We start from the raw sequence: 21,087 nt of genomic DNA, 5'->3' as shown, positions 1-21,087 counted from the left end.
CTCTGGGGTGACGGTGGGGATGTGAGGCTCCTTCTCTGTGGGGTCGTGTGTCCTTTGCACAGACTTCGGGGAAAGCAGGTCAGGAATGTTCGTCAAAAGCATTTCCCCAGCAATTTCACTGCTAAGATTTAAGCCTGAGCAAGTAAGCAAACAAAGAGGGCTAAGATGTACACATAAGGATGTTCAGTGTAGCACAGTTTATAAAAGAAAAAACAGCTGGCCACCAACCAACCATCTGTCGCTCGGGGTCTGACATGGCCACACGGGGGACAAAGACTAAGGCTCAGCCGTCACAGTTTAGGACAGAGGTCTGCAATTTAGGATAGCGATCTCTGTGAGGTAACCTGCGGGCTGATGTCCACAGCTGAGAAAGGCAGGTTAGGTGGAGACAGGCAGACAGATACAGACAGGGAGACGGTATACGTTTACCTTTTTTTTTTTTTTATCTTCGGTCTTTGTTTCCAGAAAAATTTTTAATGGTCATTTATTTCTTTTGTAATTAGTGGGGAAACCCATTTGGGAACTAAAGGGACCCATGTCTGGTGACCCAGAGTAAATCAGTGGGGCACAGCACTTGTCACACGACCCTGCCTGTCCCCAAGGAGGGGAATGATCGTTCTTGCCAGTTTCCTGGTCACAGGCCCTGGGGGAACACAGGAACCAGGACCCCCTTCCAGGGACCAGAGAACGAACCCAGCCACCCAGCCCTCAGGCTTCTCGGGAAGAAGAAAGAGCCTGCGGCGTCATCCTCCCCTCCTCCCTCCTGGCTGCCAGGCTGCATTTCATAGTTTGACTGAAAGTGTGCCATCCAGTCTGTCTCTCCACAAACAAACGGAATATTCTGAGCTTCCAGCATTTGGAGGCACACAGCTTGCATCTTTTTACGAAGAAAAATAAACACTGTGTCTGGTAACAACCGAGTCCTGACGGAGAAAACACGCCTGCATCCAAATCGACTCGAGCAGCCCGGGGGCCGCAGACTCCAGGCAGGTGAGGACCAGCTGGGCGGCGGGGATGGGGCCCCGGCTGGGGGCGGGGAGCGTTCGGGAGGACACCCTTCGCTGGTCACGTCCCCACAGTTCCTGAAGAACAAAAGGCACAAGTTGTTTATTCCAATGGCGGCAGTCAGTGGCGGCGCCCGACTCCCTCTGAGCTCCCGGGTCACGACTCCCATCATTCGGTTTGGCCCCCTTCCCGCCCCCGTCCCCCATCCTCCAGCTGCTCTGGGGACCAGCAGGAATGGACAACCACTCACACAGAATTTTCCAACTCATTCCTTAGGACAGTTCAGCAGTGGTTCTCAAAGTGCGGTCCCCGGACCGGCAGCATCCCCACGTGGGCGGGGAGGGGGCGGGGGGGGAGGGGGGAGGGGGCAAAGGGCAAACAGCCGGCCACAGGAATCTGCACCCGCTTACAAATTGTCCAGAAGGCTCACCCTGTGGGTTCTGCTGATGCCCCTTCGACCAGGACTGTGTTCCATGGACACTGCTCACTGCAAGGAAGGCTGGGCAATGTAGCTTTTTCACTGGGCCCATTTAGTTGGGATGCGCGCGCGCGCACGCACGCATCCCCAATAAACCAGGGCTCAGCCAGGGAGGAAGCTGGGAAAGAAGGCTGCGGGGAGGTGAGGTGGGCGTGCCTGCTGCGGTCATTTTCTGTCCCTTCCTCATCCTTCCTCTCTCGGGCTCTTATAGCAAAAGGACTAAGGAGATCAGGTCCACCATCTACCCTGGAGACTGGAGGGCGCTGGGGTCGTCAGCTTTCCTGCAGGGTCCATCCACGTCCCTGATCGCCTTCCGCATAAAGGTAGGAGAAGGTAACACCCCCCCCCCCCGACTCTCTTCTCATCTTTGGCTGATACTCTTTTGCAGGCATCTCACTGCTGACGCTAGAGAGCTGCCCTCACCGTTCCTCGCAAGAGCGGCTTCCGTAGGAGCTACCTGCGGGCGCATCCCCGTCTGTCCTGAGCGGGAGCTCTGTGTGCGGTGCCCGCAGGGAAGGCATCTTCCTCCGGCCCGCACAGCCATGCCTGAGCCCAGGCCTCCCTCTGCTGACCTCTCCGGTCTTCTCGTTCCCTCTTTCCACGTTCTGCACTGACCAGACTGAGCACCTGTAACTTCTCCCAGACCTTGCGCCTGTCCCCCTCCAGACTTTTGTACGTTCTCTTCCTGCTGCTCAGAGTTCTCTTCCCTGGCTTCAGAGTCTGAAGTTCATCCGGCAGGTCACAGCTTAGTCATAAATTCCTCCAGAAAGGCTGGCCTAACCACACAAGCCCAGGTGAGATGCCGGTCCCCTGAGCTCCCTTTGTCCACCCCAGCCTGCTTAGCCTTCGTTCATTGGTGCTCTTGCCCGCAACCCCTCCATCAATGACTCGAGACTAAAGCTGGACCAGCAGACAAAGCAAGCGGGTCTGGATACAAACAGCAGCAATAGACAGGAGCCACGTTCTTGTAATAAGAGGGCATCCTTCTTGTAAGGATAAACCGATCTAACTGTCACCTGGCACCAGGATCACCAGATGGGATATTTTTGAGACTCTTTCTTTCACAAAGAGAAGTCATTGGGCTATAGTTGCTAAATGAACAGTGAGAGGAAGAGGGGAGGAAACTGAGTCCATCTCCAAATTTTGCATGACAGCCAAGAAATTACCATCCACCCCCACCAAAGCTGACCAACACCCTTCCCCTGACAGCAATGGGCCACAGGATTCCCACACCAGGCTCTGAAAGCAGGGTCTCTCCTATGGGTGCCTGTTTCCCTGCCTTCTGCCTGGGGGTTTCCTATAAAAGCATCACATGTCCCTGAAAATGATAATCAACTATCTCCAGGCTCCTGTTATAAACAGAGACACCCAGGCCATGATGGGGAAGCCATTGTCTTGCACCTAAATGCCAAAGCTGGCCAGGGCTGTCCTGGGGGGAGTGCGAACCTTCCTCAGTCCCCAGTCAGCACAGGACCTCACTCATCTGCAGATAAAGCCTCCATTTACTGAAGAGATGGATTCCTGCTCCCAAGGGAACAGAGCAAATCACAGTCATGCCATTCCTCCTCCTTCACCACACCTCCTGTGACTTTATTTCTTTGGGGTGCTCTTCCTCACTCAAAGGCCATAGGCCAGAGAAGCTGGGGAGACCTTGGTAACAGGTGTTCCTAAGTAAACAATGGGGGTAAGTCAAACATGGTAAAGGAAAAAAACAATGTCAAAGGACAAGAGAGACAGGAACAAATACTCATTTAACCTAGTATGTGCCGTGCACCATAACACTCATTATCTTAGGGCCCACAGCAGTCTTCTGCGATAGGTATTACCATGTAACAAATGAGATAATCGAAAATCAGAGAGGTTCAGTAATTTGTCCAAGGTCACACAGCAGAGGCAGGTAATCCCAATAGGATCACCTTTTTTTTTTTTTTTTTTTTCTCTCTCCTCACTTTCATGGGGCTGGGCTTCTGCTCCTCTGCAGTGTGAAGTCCATCTGCTATCAGAAGACCCCTCCTCCCCGGCCACCAGCTCACTCACTCCCATCTAGGCCGCTGGCTTGTGGGAACCTTCATGTCTGTTTGACAAACTGCAGGAGAGAACTCTGCTCCAGGCCCTGGTCAAGCTGCAAAGCTTTTTGGAATGAAGAGTTTAAAACTCACCTTTTTGAATGATCTCAACTCTGAGAGAAACAGATACAAACCAGAATTCTTTGGCTGTGGTCTGTTGGACTATCTGGACACTTTCCCCAGCATGTGACATCATTTTCCTTCCAGATTTCAGTGTTAAAAATAGCCTGGCAAACCCTTTGTACTATTGTCTCCTTCAAACACAATGTGGATTGTGTGTGTTGTTTACCACTTGAAAGAAATGCTTTGTGACACAAGATATGCGGACAGGCTGTTCCAGTGGCCAAGGGGACCCAGAGACTCGGACTTACACTGAACACTCACACACCTGCACGCACGCACATAGGCTGCACTAACCTAGTTCAGCCTTCAAACAACCGGCTGCTAAGTCTCCTTCAAACAACCCTGTGAGGTGATCAAATTGACCAAAACTCGGCAGGAAGCCCCATTTTCTCTCTCCCATTTGTGTAGCTCAGGCAAGAGCCTGATCAGAAAGAATTTAAAAATTTTTTTAAATTTTTATTGAAGTTGATTTACAGTGTGTTGGTTTCAGGTGTATAGCAAAGCAATTCAGTTATACATACATATATTCTTTTTCAGATTTGTTTCCATTATATGTTATTATAAGATATTGAATATAGTTCCCTGTGCTATATAGTAGGTCTCTGTTGTTTATCTATTTCATATGTAGTAGTGTGTATCTGTTGATCCCAAACTCCTAATTTATCCCTCCACCCTCCTCTTTTCCCTTTGTTAACCGTAAGTTTGTCTTCTATGTCTGTGAATCTCTTTCTGTTTTGTAAGTAAGTTCATTTGTATTAGTTTTTAGATTCCACATATAAGTGATAGCATATGACATTTGTCTTTCTCTTTCTGACTTACTTCACTTAGTATGATAATCTCTAGGTCCATCCATGTTGCTGCAAACAGTATTATTTCATTCTTTTGTACGGCTGAGTAATATTCCATTGTATAAATACACTACATCTTCTTTATCCATTCATCTGTTGATGTCTGATCAGGAAGAATTTTATGCCGTCTTAAAATTTCTAACTGCTTTTCTGCTGGACGGGTGTGGCACATTTTGCTCAAGAAAGAGTCTTGAGTCTTTGTTCAAGAAAGAGTCCTGGATCATTAAAGGTGAGGCAGGAGACCTTCTTGGCCCCAGACCTTAACAAAGGCCTCTCCCTCTCTAACCACTTTCGACAGAACAGGCTGCTGGACAGACGTGAAGACACTTGCTGTGGAGCCAGAACACCTCCTGGGAGCCCAGGGATGGGGAGCGGACCTGAGTCTTTGAAGCTCACAATACTAGAGCCTCTTGGTCGGACTAGAACATTCTAGCCATGGTAGCTGGCAGGACAGGAACACGAGCTTGTCAGAAACAGGCGTTCAACTGACAAGCCCGGCTCAAGCCAAGCTGGCGGGGCAGTCCTCCTGAACCAGTTGCCCTGAGCAAACCCGGCAGAATCTTCAGCCAAGTGCGTAAGTGGCTTCCCTCAGAGACCCCCAGAGGCTGCCAGGATCTGAGCACAGGGCTGGGGTGGGAAAGTCCTGACATTTGGAAACAGAATTGATCCCTTTAAACAGAACAAACCCCAGGTGGCAGGGAAACCCCAAGAAAGGGGGTCCTGGACATTCTGTAAGGTGGGCCAGCGGGTGATGGTGGCTCATTGTCAATATTACAGGAAGACATCACTCCTGGGTCTGTGCCCCAAGCTGCTACATCGGGGTTACACCTCATGCCTCACACTCGACCTGTATAAACACAGAGAGACTGGGGTGTCCCCTGCTGGGCTTTTCCCCCCTCCAAAGACTTAGCGCTTTGCCTGCTCCTGGGGAAGTGGGTGCAGACTGTGAAAACGAGTCCCATTGAGGGTCACCAGGTTGTGCACAGGACGCCCAGTCAACCTGGAGCTTCAGATAAACAATGAATAAGTTCTTAGTGCAAGAATTCCCCAAGTATCACGCTGCTGTTTATCTGACATTCAAGGTTAACTGGGCATCCTCTCTTTTTGTTTGCGAATCCGGCAGCCCTAGCCTCACTGCTGAATCTGCCGGGAGGGGGGTCCTCTTTGCCGTGTTCTTCCCATGCAAGTAACACAGCCCTCCGCCTTCTTTCTGTGAATCAGAGGCAGCGGTTGGGCTGAGCAAGGATGATGGTTCCCACTGTTATGGGTGTGATTGAGGAGGTGGTGGTTGAACCCCAAGTCAGCCCTGGTCTTCAGGGCCTCACTCCTCCAGTGTGTGGGGGTAAGGAGCTTGGAGAGGCAAACAAGCAAGTGTTTCTTTAGTTCGTGGGGTCCCAGTGTGCCCTCTTCCTGTTGGTTGCCTCTGCTTCTCGGGCTAAGAGTTCGGGGGAAGGTTTAGTCCAGCTGTAAACCTCCCGGTTGGTTGGCGCTGGCTCACAGGGGAGAGCGGTTCGTGCCCTCTGGGGCAGCTGTTTCAGAGGCCTGGGTCTGGGTCCTCCACAGGGCCCTGTGGGGTCCTCCTCATGGCCCAGTTCCTGCAGTCTCCTAGTGCCCTCAGCTGGGTCCACCAGCATCCGGCGCGCAGCCTTCCACAACTGCTCCCGTAGCTCCCCATCGCTGGGTGCACCGACACCTGAACATCCCTGCTCACCTTTCCTGTTCGGTCCATTGGCTCAGCAGACATTGTTCATTGGTAATCCCGCATGCATTGAAGGCACAGGTATGACCACAGTTAGTAAAAACAGCCGGAAAATGCCACCTTTCTGATATTAAAAAGTTAAAATGGCCAAGATCACTCCAACAAAATGCAACATTGTCGTAGATTCAAAAAGCAAGGAAAGTAAGACTCTGTGGCTGAGAGCACTACGGACGTGTGCAGTTCTCTCTGAAGAACGTCTGTATGCTGTAAATAGCCCCGCACAAACACGGACACCAAAGCCGGCTGAGCTTTTAAGCCCAACCGGGTCCAAGCGCCCGGAAGTCATAAAAGACAGCACTGGGCTGTTTCATGATTTCATCTGCTATGTTTCCATCTCTTTCCCCCAGACTTAAACCAAACTATTGTTCCACACTGAGGATCAATCACATGGAGAGCCTTAAAATTTAACCATTCGGCACCATTTGACTTTTCTAAATGAGGAAAGTGTCTTGCCCTCATCCTTGTGCTCCACTAACTCAAAGGGGGATTAAAATAAACTTTCCACATGTTCACAAACAACCCAAAGCAGCACCTTGAAGCTGATGCCAAACACGAAAACGTCTCGCTCCAGCAATAGGAGCGGTGGTCAGTGTTCTTCATCAAAGGGGTCCAGGGGCGGCTTCGTTAGACACACTGAGAGCTCAGCCCATGGGAGCTGGACGGCTGTGGGTTGTGTCTGCTTCCCCTCCTCTTCTTTTCCTTGTTTCCCTCCCCTGGATTAGGTTTCTGATGCTACACGTTAAGCAGATTAAAATTACTCCAAATGTAGTCGATTAAAACAACATAATGTGTTATCTCAGTTTCTCCCAGTCAGAGGTCAGGACCCAGCTAGGCTTGGAGGGCACGGGCCCACGTCCAGGATCATTCAAGTTGTTGGCAGAATTCCTTCGTGTGGAGGACTGAAGCCCCCACTCCTTTGCTTGGGGCCAGGGTCCCCCCCAGCTCCCAGAGGCCACTGGCATCCCCCAGCTCACAGCCTCCCGGCTCCACCTCCAAAGCCAGTGACAGCGCTTCCGATCTCTCTGACCCATCTTTCTGCCTCATTTCTGAGTCCTCTGCTTTCCTCTCTTGCTTTTAAGGGTTTGTGTGATTACTTCTGCACATCCCAACAATCCAGCATAATGTCCCTATTCTGAGGTCATTTGGTTGATTACTTTAATTACATCTGCAAATCCTTTCACTAGTACCTAGATTAGTGCTTGACTGAATAACCGGGGAATGGAAATCCTTGGAGGGGAGTGGGGGGAGACATCACTAGAATCCTGCCAACCACACTCTTCTTCCTCTCCCATTTACTAACTTGTTTTTTTAGTTTAATTTCTTCTTTGCATAGACAGAGATCCAAGCAATTTTAATACAAGTTCACTTCCTTTCCACTCTTCTGACGTGAGGGGTATTGGAGTGGCAGCACCTCTGCCCTGGCAGGGAAAGCACTGGGCCGGCCACCAGATGCGTGGCCTGTGGCCTCGGCCGGGCGTGCACGGCAGGATAGCCGGCACCCGTCACTTCCACCTGCCAAGGCTTGGCTTCCTTGGCTGCAAAACGGGGGTGAGGAATACCACTCATAGGGCTGTGAGCACAGTGTAACGAGGTAGGGTATTTGCAAATGACTTGTAGCCCCAAACTGCTTTGCACAAGTGTACATGCATGGAAGAACACCCAAACTGGCCATTCCGTTCAAACACCACTCCTTTTGCAAAGTCTTCTCCAAGAGCAGAGCCCCTGGGACTGGGCATGGGCCGTCCTGAATAAAATCGGACCCTCTCGCGGGGGGAGAGCAGAGAACGCTGCTGCCCCAGCAGTTAAGGGCTGTGCACACACAGCGGGTATCGTACGATGATCAGGGACACGCAAAGTTGTTTCAGAGAGAATAAGCAAAATCTTACCCAAAATTCCCAACACGTAAAATTACACACAAGTAGTGCTTTTCAGCCTCAGCCAGAGGGAGGGGTGAGAACTCTGGGTCCCCATCTGCTTAGCCTCTTCCTCTCCACTCCCTATCGGCAGGTGTGAGCACACACGCACACACCACACTACACACACACCACATACCTGTAGTCACACACCACACCACATACACACCCACAGCATAAACAATCACACACCGCACATACAATCCACACATCATAGACACTCCCCACATACACATACACACCACTCCCCCACCACACACACCACATACACAACACACACCATGTACACTCACCCTCACCACATACACACACGCTACATACAAACATACCACATGCACATACACCTCAGCACACACAACACATACACCATACAACCACACACTACACCCACCACATATAGGCACAACTCACCACACGCATCACACATACATGCAGATCACACCACATCCCGACAATCCAGCATAATGGCCCTATTATACATACACATACACATCACACAATCATATACCCCAGCACACACACCACTTACACATATACAGCACACAACATACACACACACACACAAACACACACACACCACACATCACTCATGCAATACCTCTTAACAGGAGATAAACTAGAAATTTTTAGACCAGGAGAAGCATTATGTAAAAATGGTACCATTTGTTCAAATAACTTGGTCGATAAGGGAATCTTTTGTAAAGACAGGGATTTTTTTCTCAGGGAACATGGCCAAAGTCACTGTGACAGGTGCAATGTGCAAGCCTCACAGGGACCCGATGGGGTGCCCCCAGGAAACAGCCGGTCCTGGTGGAGGACACTGTGTTTCTGTCTCTCCGACTCGAGGAGGAGAGAGCCCCACCCAGAGCTGGAGTTCTGGTCTTTCCGCAGCCACCCCGTACTCACAGAACCAGAACTTCCTCCTCCTCCGCCCGGATTCGGCCAATAGCCACGACTGAAGTGGAGACACCTGAAGGTACAAGAGACGCTGGGAGGCGGGATGTCCTCACTCAGGGTGCGGGACGGCAGGGGGAGCGGGCAGTTCAAGGTGCAGGGGGGACTGCGGGCCCAGGAAGGACGGACAGCAGGGCAGACGGCCCTCTGGCGACCCCAGGAAGTGAGGGAGACAAAGCAAGGGCTCAGCCCCCCATTTTCTCTCCTTCCTTCTGATCCGCATCTACCAGGCACACTTTTCTGAGCGCCTCAGCACAGACACTGAAGCCGCAGCCCACCCAGGGGGTGCTGTCCCGGACCCCACGCCCCAGTAGCAGGCAAGCAGGGCCTGGCCCCGCTGGAGAGGACGGGGGTCCGGCCCCACTGTCTCCCGGTGGGACAGGAAGGCGGCGCCTGCCGGCCTCACAGATTTCCCAGACCTCGGCCCCAAAAGGGAGACGGTACGGACAACGGGAGCCCCCAGGTCCTGCCTTTCCTCCTCCTCCCTCTCCCTCTCCGCCCCCACCACCCCCTTTCTTTCTTTCCCTCCTCATCAGTCCCATTTAGTCAATCCACAGATGCTAACCCAACATTTCCTTCCCCAGTCCCACTGAGACGGCTTCAGAGTTCCAGTTCTGGGAGGTGGTGAGGCCAGTTCAGTGTGAGATGGATAGTGACAGCGATGTTAGTAACACTAACAGGGCACAGCACCACTTAGGACGCTTGACGCAGTTCGGCGATCAGTCCTCAGCCTCACGCGGCGAGGAGGCTCCAGGTCCCAGTCTTGGCCCGTGTGGGCACCGTCCCCGGCAACGCGGCGTGACAGACCGCGCCAGACCGCGGTGGCCTTCAACCGCGAGGACTCAGTCTTGCCGCCAGCGGTCTGCAGGCCGGCTTTGGTTCGGCGGGTGTAGCCTGGCTCAGCCGGGTGGGGGTCTGCGTCCTGCAGCCCATGAGCTGGGCTGGGCTCCATGCGCTTTATTTTGCCAATAACTCAATCATAAACGAATACAAAGGTGGAGTGTTTAGGTCATCTCACTCTTGTTTTGTATTACAAAATGCCTATATTCTTCTAACTAAAATTCAGTCTAGAAAAACAAGTATTTGTGGGTGTTGGCTCTGTCAGTTACAGTCATAATGAAACTGCAGAATAAGTTATCTTCCCAGTAAAAACATAAATTCTTTCAAGAAAGTGGAACAGAAATGCACTTTAGGTAAGTCAGTCTGAGACAAAATGCAATTTAAGTAGGTGTGCTAGACAAACAAATCTCTTTTCCCTCATCATCACAGACAGAAAAGCCGCCGGAAGAGAAAGCAGAAAAGACAGAGGAAGGCTCGTACTAAACCACGACCTATTTTGTTGAACATAAAATAAAAAAGACCCAGGGTCTCTTTCCTTTAAAAAATATATATATAAAATGGTTAGAAACAAAAGTTAGATGTAACCCCTTCCTCCTCCTAACACCCATAAAAAAACTGATTTGGAAACTATGAGGATCGTTCCACGGGCAGAAAGAGAAAATGTTCCCGGCATGATGGTTTTCAGAAAGCCCCCGGGAGAGTGTCACACATGCTAGATACTGTCAGGTGCAGCTCTGCCAGCCCTCCTTAAGGACCCTGTGGTCCGTGGTGATAAAACAGGTGTGCATTTCCCCAGTGTCATCAGACTACTGACACAGGGCTGCCGGGGCTGGTCAGTGAGAGGACGCACGGGGTGAGCCCCCGCTGTTACACCTCAGCATGTCCAGGCAAGTCATATGGCCTCTCTAAGCCCCAGCTCCCCATGTAGTAAATGAAATGCTGATGTATCTGTTCATTAATAGTGTTTCCGTGATGCTCAGATGAGGCAACTTTGAGAAAAGCACTTCTTAAACTTTAAAGAACTGTTGAAATGCATATCTATAAATCTCGTGTGGATGAAAGGCAGGGATCTGCAGTTCCAACCAGTGGCTGGTTGGAAATAGCTTTGAAACTGGTGACTGGATAATACTAAAACTGTATCCCATGATAGGTGCTCACTGGTCTAACGGACGTAACTCAGAGAAGGGGTCTCTGTTCCCTGTCAGCCTGCTCCCCGCGTCCACCTTGTCAAAAGGACGCACCATCGAAGAGGCACTTGCTTTCTGTATTAATAATGTCTGTGTCCTCCGCTATGACTACAGAGATCTCAAAATGCTGAAAAGTCAGCTCTTGGGATAATGTCATCTCTGAACAAACCAGTAACAGGTCTCATCACTGGAGGAAATAACCCCCTGAGTTTTGAGCAGGCAGTGACAAAAATATGGCTCACTTCTGGCCCAGTAAACCCTGTTGGTAGACACGAAATAAAAATGAGTTTGTCCGATGTGTATCACTGGGCATCTCCTGGTTTTGCCTTCCCAGGGTGTCTCTAACTTCTCCTAGGACGGGTGCTTCGGGTGGAGTCACCCGCTCAGCGATGGACACTCATGATTGCTGGGTTTTCAGACAGGTTCCAGACGTACATTCCTGTGTAACAGACAGATCCTTTCCAGTAACAGGAAATTCAACGGAAATAGCCTAAACTTGGAAGGCTACGTATAGGCCCATGTAACTGATGTAACCAAGGCTTCACATACGGCTTGAGGTGGGGCTCAAGTGAGGGAAGGACCCGGTTTCCCCCAAGGCTGGCCGTCGCAGGAGCCCTCTCCCCTCAGGGCTGCATGGCGGCTGCCAGTGGTACATCCCTTTACCAGGTAAGGGTCTTTGTTCCAGCACTGCCTTCGAAAGTCCTGACCTTCATTCTGTTTGTACTGGCTGAGATGGTGCGCCTGCCCCAAACCAGTCCTCGTGGTCAGCAGATGGAACGAGCTGGCTGGCTTGGCTCAGGTCACGGGCTCCACTCCTGAGGTTGGCGACCTCAGAACACAGACCTCGAACACCGGCTGGGGCAAAGGGGACACTGGAAGTGTGTCTCCTCCATCCTGTGAGTGATCTGGGTCACACAGTGGTTTAGTTTTTGTTGTTTTTTTCATCTTGGGTAACTCTTCAGGAGGGGGACATAAAGGTTGGCAAAGTTACTTATGCATTGGACATTCTACTATCTTAAATATAAATTATAATCCTTTAAAATTAAAATTTTTAGATTCTGAAATTTATCTTTTTATATAAAAGTACCCAATTCATTCACTCTGTTTCAAGCGCCCACATTCTGAAAGAAAAAGAAAACATGACATGTCAAACATTTCTAAGAATTGATAGCAGATAAACAGGAGAAAAAACAATCACACTGACAACATGAAGAATAGGAAGGTGTAAGTAATTTTTTTAAAAGTCATGACATTGTAAATAGTGTACATAACCCGACTTTACTACTTTACTGAACATGAAAATAAATTTTCAGCCTTAAAATCCCCTACTTAATTACACCTTCAGCTAGAGAAAAACGCTTACAGAGCAGTCAATCTGTTTTCAAAGGCGCTGACTTATTAAACTCTAGACTCTTCTATTTTGTCCATAATGAGCATCTTTACCTTTTATTATTTCTTCATATTTGCCATTTATCACAGATCTTCATGTGGCTTAAAAGTGCATTAAAATGTTTGGGAGATCAGCATCATAATTACTTGACCAGATTTTTCCTACTGCTCACCTCATCTTTTCCTGGCAGTCTGGCAGCGTCTTTGAGATGGACAGCATAAGACATTTGGTATTATAAAGATAAATCTTTCTAAATATTTGGAGCCAAATCTCTTCAGCCCCTTGAAGCTGTCTGGGTTTACAAATACAAGGGCACTACAAACCTGCTTCCACTTCACAGGGGTGAGTATGTGGGGCGCAAATGCACATACCCGGAGATGCCATCGGTACTCGCCAGTGTCAGCCGCGTCGCAGGCTCCCAGATACCACGCTGACCAGCCTGCATGATGCCTCAGATGCCACCATCTGAGGGCCACTCATTTCCATTTAGGCACTGCATGTTTACCTACCTCAAACGGAAAAAAAAAAAGTTTAGTGACTCAGTGCCCCCAACAACCAGCCAAGCTCTGAGGACGTAATCAGACTTGGCAGAGGGCGCCAGCAGGTCCAAGAGCCTGGGTTTAAGGAAGGCTTATGAGGTGGGACACTGAGAGTAAGAGGCCACGGGCCTCGGTCACTGCGCAGGGTCTAGGGAGAGGAGGGCACCACCACGGCAGGCTCCCCTTTGGCCAGCGTCAGCCCAGGACAGGACGGCAGAGGTGCTTTGTAAGTATCACTAACAGTGGAAAATAACTGAAATGTGACATTTCAGGGACTGAACCTTCAAAACACTGATTTTCATAAAGAAAATGAGACTTTCTCCTGAGTTTCCTTTTTTCTATGCAGCAATTTAAATACACTTTAACCAGAGAAATATTTACTTATTAAAAATTACATTCTGCTCTGTAAAGTAGAACAGCCTTTCAATTAAAATATTGCTTCAACAGGTTTTTCCTAATGGAGAGAACTGGTGTTTACATACAGCTATTCAACCTTCACCAAAATAAGAGAAAAATTCACTTTTTTTTCAATTAATATTTTGTAATGATTAAATACATATATAGGAAAACAAAAAGATCTATAAAGATACATTTATAGTTTCATAACTGTAATTTATTTCTGGATCATGCACAAAAACAATTTCATTAGTACAATTATTATATTATCCATTTCAGTGCTTATAATAATACGATCATCTTAATTTGTATGCTTGAAATTTAGAAGTATCACATTCATTGTGGCCAACGTGCTATCTGCAGCGGAACTCCAGCTTACTTCTCTACGGTAATTAAGATTCGGACAAATGTCCAGCTTTCCAAACACCATACAAAAACTGGCAAAAGTGGCAGAGACTGATTAAGAGAGGAAATTAATGCAGAACAAAATCCAATATTCAAACAACACTACGCAATAAAGGAAAAGCCGATGTGAACCAGAGGTTTTTGCCTGGTAAATTTTACAACTCAGGTGAGACTGACCCTCAGGCTTGTACCATTCCTCACTTCGGGGGGCAGAGCAGCATCTCCTTCTATGGTAAGAATATGAGGCTAGTGGTCAGGAGGCCTGTGACCTTACTTGATTTCTGCCTATTTTCTTGATTCTGCACATTAGCTTGATCTAACTGATCCCTGGTGCAAATTTCCCATTCATAGGTCCTACGATTCCTTGGAAACTGTGATGCCGAAAGAGCCCCAGATCATAGCAGTGGCTCTCATAATGTGCTTCCTCACCACTGAGAATTTTTCAGAAATGCAAATTTGGGGGACCCACCCCAGGTCTACAGAATCATTAATCTGTGTTTTGAGACGCAAGTCCCCCAGGTGGTTCTCATGCACACTATATATATAGTTTGAGAACCACTGGATTAGATCAAAACTACAGTTGAGAAAGTTACAGTTCCAAACGCAAGGTAAATTAAATTAATCTAAATTCCGTCATTAGACTCAGCTTATCTGCTACACATTAATTTTGGGGATTATGGCATTGAAGGCATCTCAATCATTCTTTGAAATTCTTTAAAAAGACAAGAACCACGGATGTAAAATTTAGGGCATTTTTAGCTACTGATAGCCATTGAAACTTAGTTTTACCCCTAATTAGGAAAGTTAGGATTTTAAATTATTTCTTATTTTTCCAAAGCTATTTATTGTTAAAGAAAAAAAGTCTTTCCCTAACTATAAGGGCTTTCTCTTCAATCCTATGAATAAATATTGAATAAAAGGCATATTCAGGTTTATAACATGTTCTTAAAGATGTGCTTCATCCATATAAAATATCACAGCACACGTGGTAAGGGGTTTTTACGCTGCTAACGTAAGAAACATGTTCTGAGTTTTTCTGCACATTCCAGTAACTACAGTTGCCTTTCTTACGTGACTACCTTGGTTTTTAATTTCTAGTTTTGCAAGATCCAAGAAAAGTTCACATACAGACACAGTGGCTCCATAATCCGCCCTCTGAAAAAAATTGTATGTCTAATTACTTTAAATATAAAATATGTGAATAATAAATAAGTTTATGACTCATTAGAGAAATTATTAAATAAATAATACTTTACCTTGCTAACACTGCTCTCTCCTAAGCCAGGTCACCACACACTAAGAGGGCTGGCTCAACCTCCCGATCTATTTAGTCTTTATTTTCTGAGATGAATAAGAATTAGGCTATTTTGAGAAAAGACCTCATCATCAGTGCTCCATGCTATGTTTCTAAACGTGGCTCCTCTGACACCAAGAAGAAGCTACATTGTGGATGAACTGCCTCAAATAAAACAATGAAAGTCACTGATTTGGAAAAATGCAAAAATCTGAAGCACTCTTCTACAATTTCTTTTCCATCATTACAGTTTTTTTCCCAAGATTTTAAAACATTCTCTTCAGAAATAAGTGGAGATAATGTGCCAAAGCGAAGCACCCGAGTCCTGCTAAAAATCTATTCATGAGGTCACGTTTTTGGATTTGTTTTGTTACAACAGAAGCTCAGTTCTGAAAGCGTTTATCCAAAAGTCGCTGGGCTTGTTTTATTTCACACCAGGACAAAAGTCACTCCTGCAGCAGGACAGCTCGAACTCGGGAAGATGTCACGACAAGAGAAGCCTGAGGGCCACTGCCGTCAGCCAGGACTCGGTCCCCAGCGTCGGCCCGCCCAGCGTGAGCTCGCTTCGGGAACCGCTGACAGCACAGCTCGGCAAGCGCTACGTGAGCTTAATACACAAACCCTCACTTCACACTGGGTCATGTCTTCACTGCATGTTTAAAGCTTTTTAACAAACTGACCACAGTGATAGACTTCAACTGCACCCATGAGTCGATTTTAGAGAAAAGAGCTGTTCAAATATACCTTTTATGACAAGGAGAGGCATAAACAAACTATACCTGCACTAGTCAATCAAGTATTTTTTAAAACGAATTTTGATCTGTGTGGTCAGATGTTGGATTTTTTATTTTTTTTCTAATATTCCCCCCGAAGACTCTTCTATAAACCAAATAATCTGAGCTGGTTAAAAAGGATGACGAAATGCAACATTTCATATAGTTTTTATTTGCTTAATTTGGTAAATGTAGAATGTAATGGTTTCAAGGCAAACTCTGGATTATCACTCACAACTCAACAGTGAACATGATTCTGAAGAACAGTCTTATCTTCAATATCTACCCACCCTACACAGACACAGCTACAGAAATCCAGGTACACATATGTTAGTTTTCAACAACCCAGGATTCTCAACAACTCTAGAATTTAGATTTTATATTCTCACACACTTCAAAATTATCCATTTGATGCAGGATATACCCTTAAAAAGATAAAAATTCATGCAATGATATGCAGGGTTTAAAAAAAAAAGTAAATCCAATATTTGATAATTCAATGCTGTATAAAGTGCATTGAATATCTAAAATAAAACAAGTGCCAATTTTATCATGAAATAATAACATATTTATTGTCTTGAAACCAGACAGGCCCGAGTTGCTTTCTGTCTTTCTGAGTCAGCGCTCTATAAATTCATTTCTCTCAAGCTTCCTGTGTGATAAAAACCAAGATATTTCATTTCTTCTTTGCAGTTAACAAGAGATGGCAAAGGGCTCAAGGTAGGTATGTTCTTGATAATTCGGTGTCAGAAAGTACTTCTTCTTGTGCAGAAGGTTCGTAGTCTCCTGGGTTTTCAGCCAGTTCCATGTCTAACTCATCATTACTTTCTGCGCTGTAATCAACCTCTTCAAGGAACCGAGGCTCATCTTCGTCCAAAACATAAGTGGTGGGGCTGTAGCCAAAGCACACACAACACACGAGCCTCATTAGGGTTTAAGGTGCTAATATAAGTCTGTTTGACCACACTGGAATTACCTTTGATTTCAATGTAAGTAACTTGGGTTAATTTTTAAAATGTTATCCAAACAAACAAATGAAGAGATTTAAAATAGTCAAAATCTTTTTCATTGATAATAAAGGGTGAAATGTTTATTTTCAATTATCTGACGAGAGTGTCAATATATATCCTTAGGTCGCTACCAGAAACAACGGGCTCTCATTAGATCACTTCTTTGAAAGATTTCACCAATTTGTAGGCTTAAAAGTTCACTTTAATCACTATAAATCAGGCAACAGATAATTTCAATAGGCTTTATAAGAAACTGTGGTATCTAATTGGTTCCCCCAGTAATGCCCTAAAACCACTTATTCTAAGTCTATAAAGTAATTATTTGCCATAAAAATAGCTCACATACCCATCCTCACAGTTTCCATTGGTCAAGAATAAAAATGAAAAACAAATGAACACTCCACACCCAGATAAGTTACTTTCTCTAGGGACACAGAATAAGATACTTGCTTAAAAGCACCAAGTGCTTCTAAATATTTCATTAGGTAGGCTGTGCGGGATTAAGACAGCCTTGCCACTGGGGTAACATATTCTTTCCTCTTCCAAAAAAAAAAAAAAAAATCACAGTATTATGATTTCTCCCCATTTAGGAGATTTAACACACACACACACACACACACACACACACAAACACACACACACACACACACCCTCTATCAAAGAAGCACTACAGAAACATTTCAATGCCCTATTTTGTGACCAAAATTGTCTTAATTTCATATAGATGTATGTTTGTTTATATTCCCCCACTTCCAAAAGGGATTTCCCACTGCTGATGGAATTAAAAGCTATAAAGTCAGACAATAAAAACGGAACAATAATCTTTTTAAATGAGCAGAGAAGCAGGTGTTATCAGGCACCTAAAATGAAAGAATTCCTGCAACTGAATGTTGAATTTAGTTCAGATATCTGGAAGTTTGGGCAGGAAAGATAAGTTAATGGATTGTATGGTTCTAATTTTCTGAGAAGGCAAAACTCACCAGTGAAACTGTCTTTTATCCTAGAAGTGTTTTAGTCTTGCTCATTAGAGAAAAGACAAAAATACATTGCAAAACCGCCTTGATCTTCCTCTTAAACATCCAGACCTCGCACCACGGCAGAGCAGTCCTGATGAGTCAAGCTGAGTGACTCGGAGGACTGTGTAAGGCTTTGTAACACATCTAACACTCACAAGAACAGTTTTACAGTTATGCAGCTAAAACATCATCAATCTGTTAGATTTTTAGAAAAAAGTTAGATTAAAAGAAAAGAAATATTTGCCTTTCAAATGACAATTATTCTCTTTCTTTTGAAAAATTTTAATTGATTCCACTTTGACTTTGGTGTTTCAAATTCTCAGACCATCCCAGGTGATTTCTTAAAAGAGATAGAAGGCTAGCTGAAGCAAAGGAGAGGGAGAGAAGTGAAGAGAGAAAGCAAGAAAAACCTCTTGCCACAATTGCTTATCTTCTTCCTGAAGACTCTCACAAGGAGAAATGACTGTGGAGATGCAAAGATGAGACAGATCTGCTCCAAAGCCATGTACCGCCCTGGTACCAGGGCGGGAGAAATCAATCAGGACTACAGAGGCCGGCTCCTCAGTGATGGGGCACAGTGGACGCATCACAGGGTCTCCCAACAGGCAGCAGGAGCACAAACTCCATGCAGGTGGGTGAGTGGGGAGGCAAGCACTGTTCAGGAGATCTATGCACAGCAGAATCCCAACCCCGTCCCCTGCCACCACCACCACCAAGGAAAACAGACTGGCATAAAATGAAATTGGTTTCGGGAAGGCCAGCCGCTACACTGAGGGGCAGAGCAAAGACCCAGTTCTACCCAGGAAGCTGAATACTAAAAAATTAATCAATTTGAACTAAGGGACAGAGTTTAAAGAAAAAGCCTAGTCTCATAAGCTGTAGGTCAGTAAGGAAAGGGACAGAGAGAAGCTGATTTAGGGGCAACAAAGCAGCCCAGGATCAAGCCAGAAAAGCTCCCAGACAGCAAGCAGACTTGGAGCAGCGCTGGTATCAGATGCTGGTAAGCACTTTCAAGACTGAGAAGCACAATGTGGAAGGCAAGCTCCTGGAAACTCAGAAGAAATTCCATAATAAAGAATGCTCAGGGCTCTAAATACAGAAACTAATTTGGGACTGTCAGTTCTTGGTCTTGGCTCTCTCATATGCTGTGACATGACCTCTGTTCACGTTCTGCATCACCCATCCTATACGCAGGAGTGGACTAGTCTCATCCACTGATTCCACTCCTGCACCTCACAGTGGCTCCGGTATTTGACTCCTGTTTCTGCAGATCCCAACAAAATCATGTTCCTAGCCCAGCTTCCTGAGGGCCTACACTGTAGCTGAACTATTCCATACATCCTGCAATGGTAACGGGGCCGTGGGTGTGAACTCATGGTGGGGAGGGGGGTCGGGGGGGGAGACGAGAGATCAGCACATGTGGGTTCAAGGAGCTGGGGAATGCTCGGATGAGGAAAGAGAAGGAAGGGTACCGCCCCCAGCACTCCACTGAACGCAGCTCTCACTGGCTCTGTAGATGTTCTTCTACACAAATAAAAGCCCACCTTGGGACGAGTGCCCTTTCTCTCTATGCCCTTTGTACTGTAGCTGAAACCATCTACTTGTCAGCCTGTCTTCCCAGCACTAACTCATAAGCGCCTTAAGTCAGGAACTGTGACTTACCCATCTCAGCACCTCCTGTCAGCTCTCCTGCAGCCCTGAACAAATGTTAGCTCAGCTCTTTATGAGAAGCCACGAGGTTGACAAGATCGTCGATTTTTACATGACCCAATCCCACTGACCTCAATGAAGAAAACTTAAGGCATAAGATCAATCGTAACAATTTAGCTTTACTTTTATTAATAATTCCAAAAGATGTCTTGAGCACTTGACAGCTTAGGAAGTGCCTTCACATACATTATCTCACAATCACCTTCACTTAAGAGAAAGGCTTTACGGTAATTTGCCCTAGGGTTATGAGACAATCCCTTTACATCGGCAGATAGGAATTCAAACATTATTTCAATCATAAAAGATGTCTAGTCAGCACTTACTTATTTCCCACCACTATCACTTTGTTTTCCCACCACCACTTCCGTGTCGTCCTCATCTTCTTCGCACGTTCACTTCTCTGCCCTGTTTCCGTTTCATTCTAACAGCTGTTCCACATACACCTGCCTGAAGAGCCTTCTCTTCGGGATTTTATTTTTACAGGTAAAGGTAACTAAGCTAAAAACAATTCAACAAGAAACACTTCGTTCTAAAAGAGAAGAGCATTTTAGTTCAAAAACAAATCCTCCTCATGCTGCTTCAAGAAAAATATCAAAAGTTTCACCCAAGAGGCATTCTCATAGGACAAATCACTGAAATTCTCTGTTGCATGATGTCATTATGATGCAGGGAAGGTTTGTAATTCTGCTTCATTCCGATTCAGAAAGTTTTCTGGCCATCCTTATGTTAAACTGTTAAGCATTGCACAAAATTAAACCAAAAACATTCACCGGCTCCCTCAAATGTACCCCATCCAGTGCCACACCCAGCTGCAGGTCCCCAGCTCTGTGACCTACACAAGCATGGAAGAGTCAAAGCTGCAGTCAGAAATCCTGGCTCGGCGCCCTACTCCTCCACGGACCAGCGCCGCGACCCTGTGCAAATCACTTACTTCTCTGCAAGCACCGGGTTTTCTCAAGGGTGAAGCAGCCCCACCAGCTCACAAAGTTGTCTGGCTCAAATCAGAGAGGAAATGTGAAGGCATTTTAAACTCTTCAGCTGTACAAACATAACATGCTACTATGACGTTAATAAAACCTACCTTGTTAACAAAAAAAAAGTAACTCAATCCTTCTCAATTCCTGAAGAACCCAGGTGATGGGCTGCCCCAAGTCAAGAGGGCTGAAAACATCGCCTTACCTTTGTAACTCGGGAGCCTCCCTCAACCCTGCATTCTTCTGAGGCTAAACATACCCTGGGAGAGAATTTCTGAACCTTATGCACAAACAGGAAAATGTTCCAATGCCCAAATTATCAGAAATTTGTGACTTGCTGATTGTGTCTTTCTTGGGTTGAAATGTTAGGTCTATGGTGAAAGAAGATCTCTGTCTACACAAATATC

General features: G+C 46.4%; 1 protein-coding gene and 1 long non-coding RNA gene across 4 annotated transcripts in view; one reads left to right on the top strand and one right to left on the bottom strand.

The window, feature by feature from the left end:
- The first annotated feature begins 732 nt into the window (after positions 1-732).
- LOC135322243 (uncharacterized) lies at positions 733-3,444 on the top strand. Its single transcript, XR_010382576.1, has 3 exons — positions 733-990; positions 1,695-1,806; positions 1,872-3,444. It is a non-coding gene; the product is annotated as an uncharacterized LOC135322243 (long non-coding RNA).
- A 12,678-nt stretch (positions 3,445-16,122) lies between these two features.
- AGTPBP1 (ATP/GTP binding carboxypeptidase 1) overlaps positions 16,123-21,087 on the bottom strand; it is a 133,348-nt gene continuing 128,383 nt past the window's right edge. For all 3 annotated transcript variants that reach the window (XM_031447163.2, XM_010974875.3, XM_031447164.2), the window contains exon 26: positions 16,123-16,863. In XM_031447163.2, coding sequence (XP_031303023.1) covers positions 16,686-16,863 — 178 coding nt within the window. In that variant the 3' untranslated portion in view covers positions 16,123-16,685. The remainder of the gene's footprint in view (positions 16,864-21,087) is intronic.

Source organism: Camelus dromedarius, chromosome 10, assembly GCF_036321535.1.
Source record: "Camelus dromedarius isolate mCamDro1 chromosome 10, mCamDro1.pat, whole genome shotgun sequence".
Taxonomy (NCBI): domain Eukaryota; kingdom Metazoa; phylum Chordata; class Mammalia; order Artiodactyla; family Camelidae; genus Camelus; species Camelus dromedarius.
The sequence above is the reverse complement of the archived record's forward strand: the minus strand, read 5'-3'. Positions and strand labels throughout refer to the sequence as shown.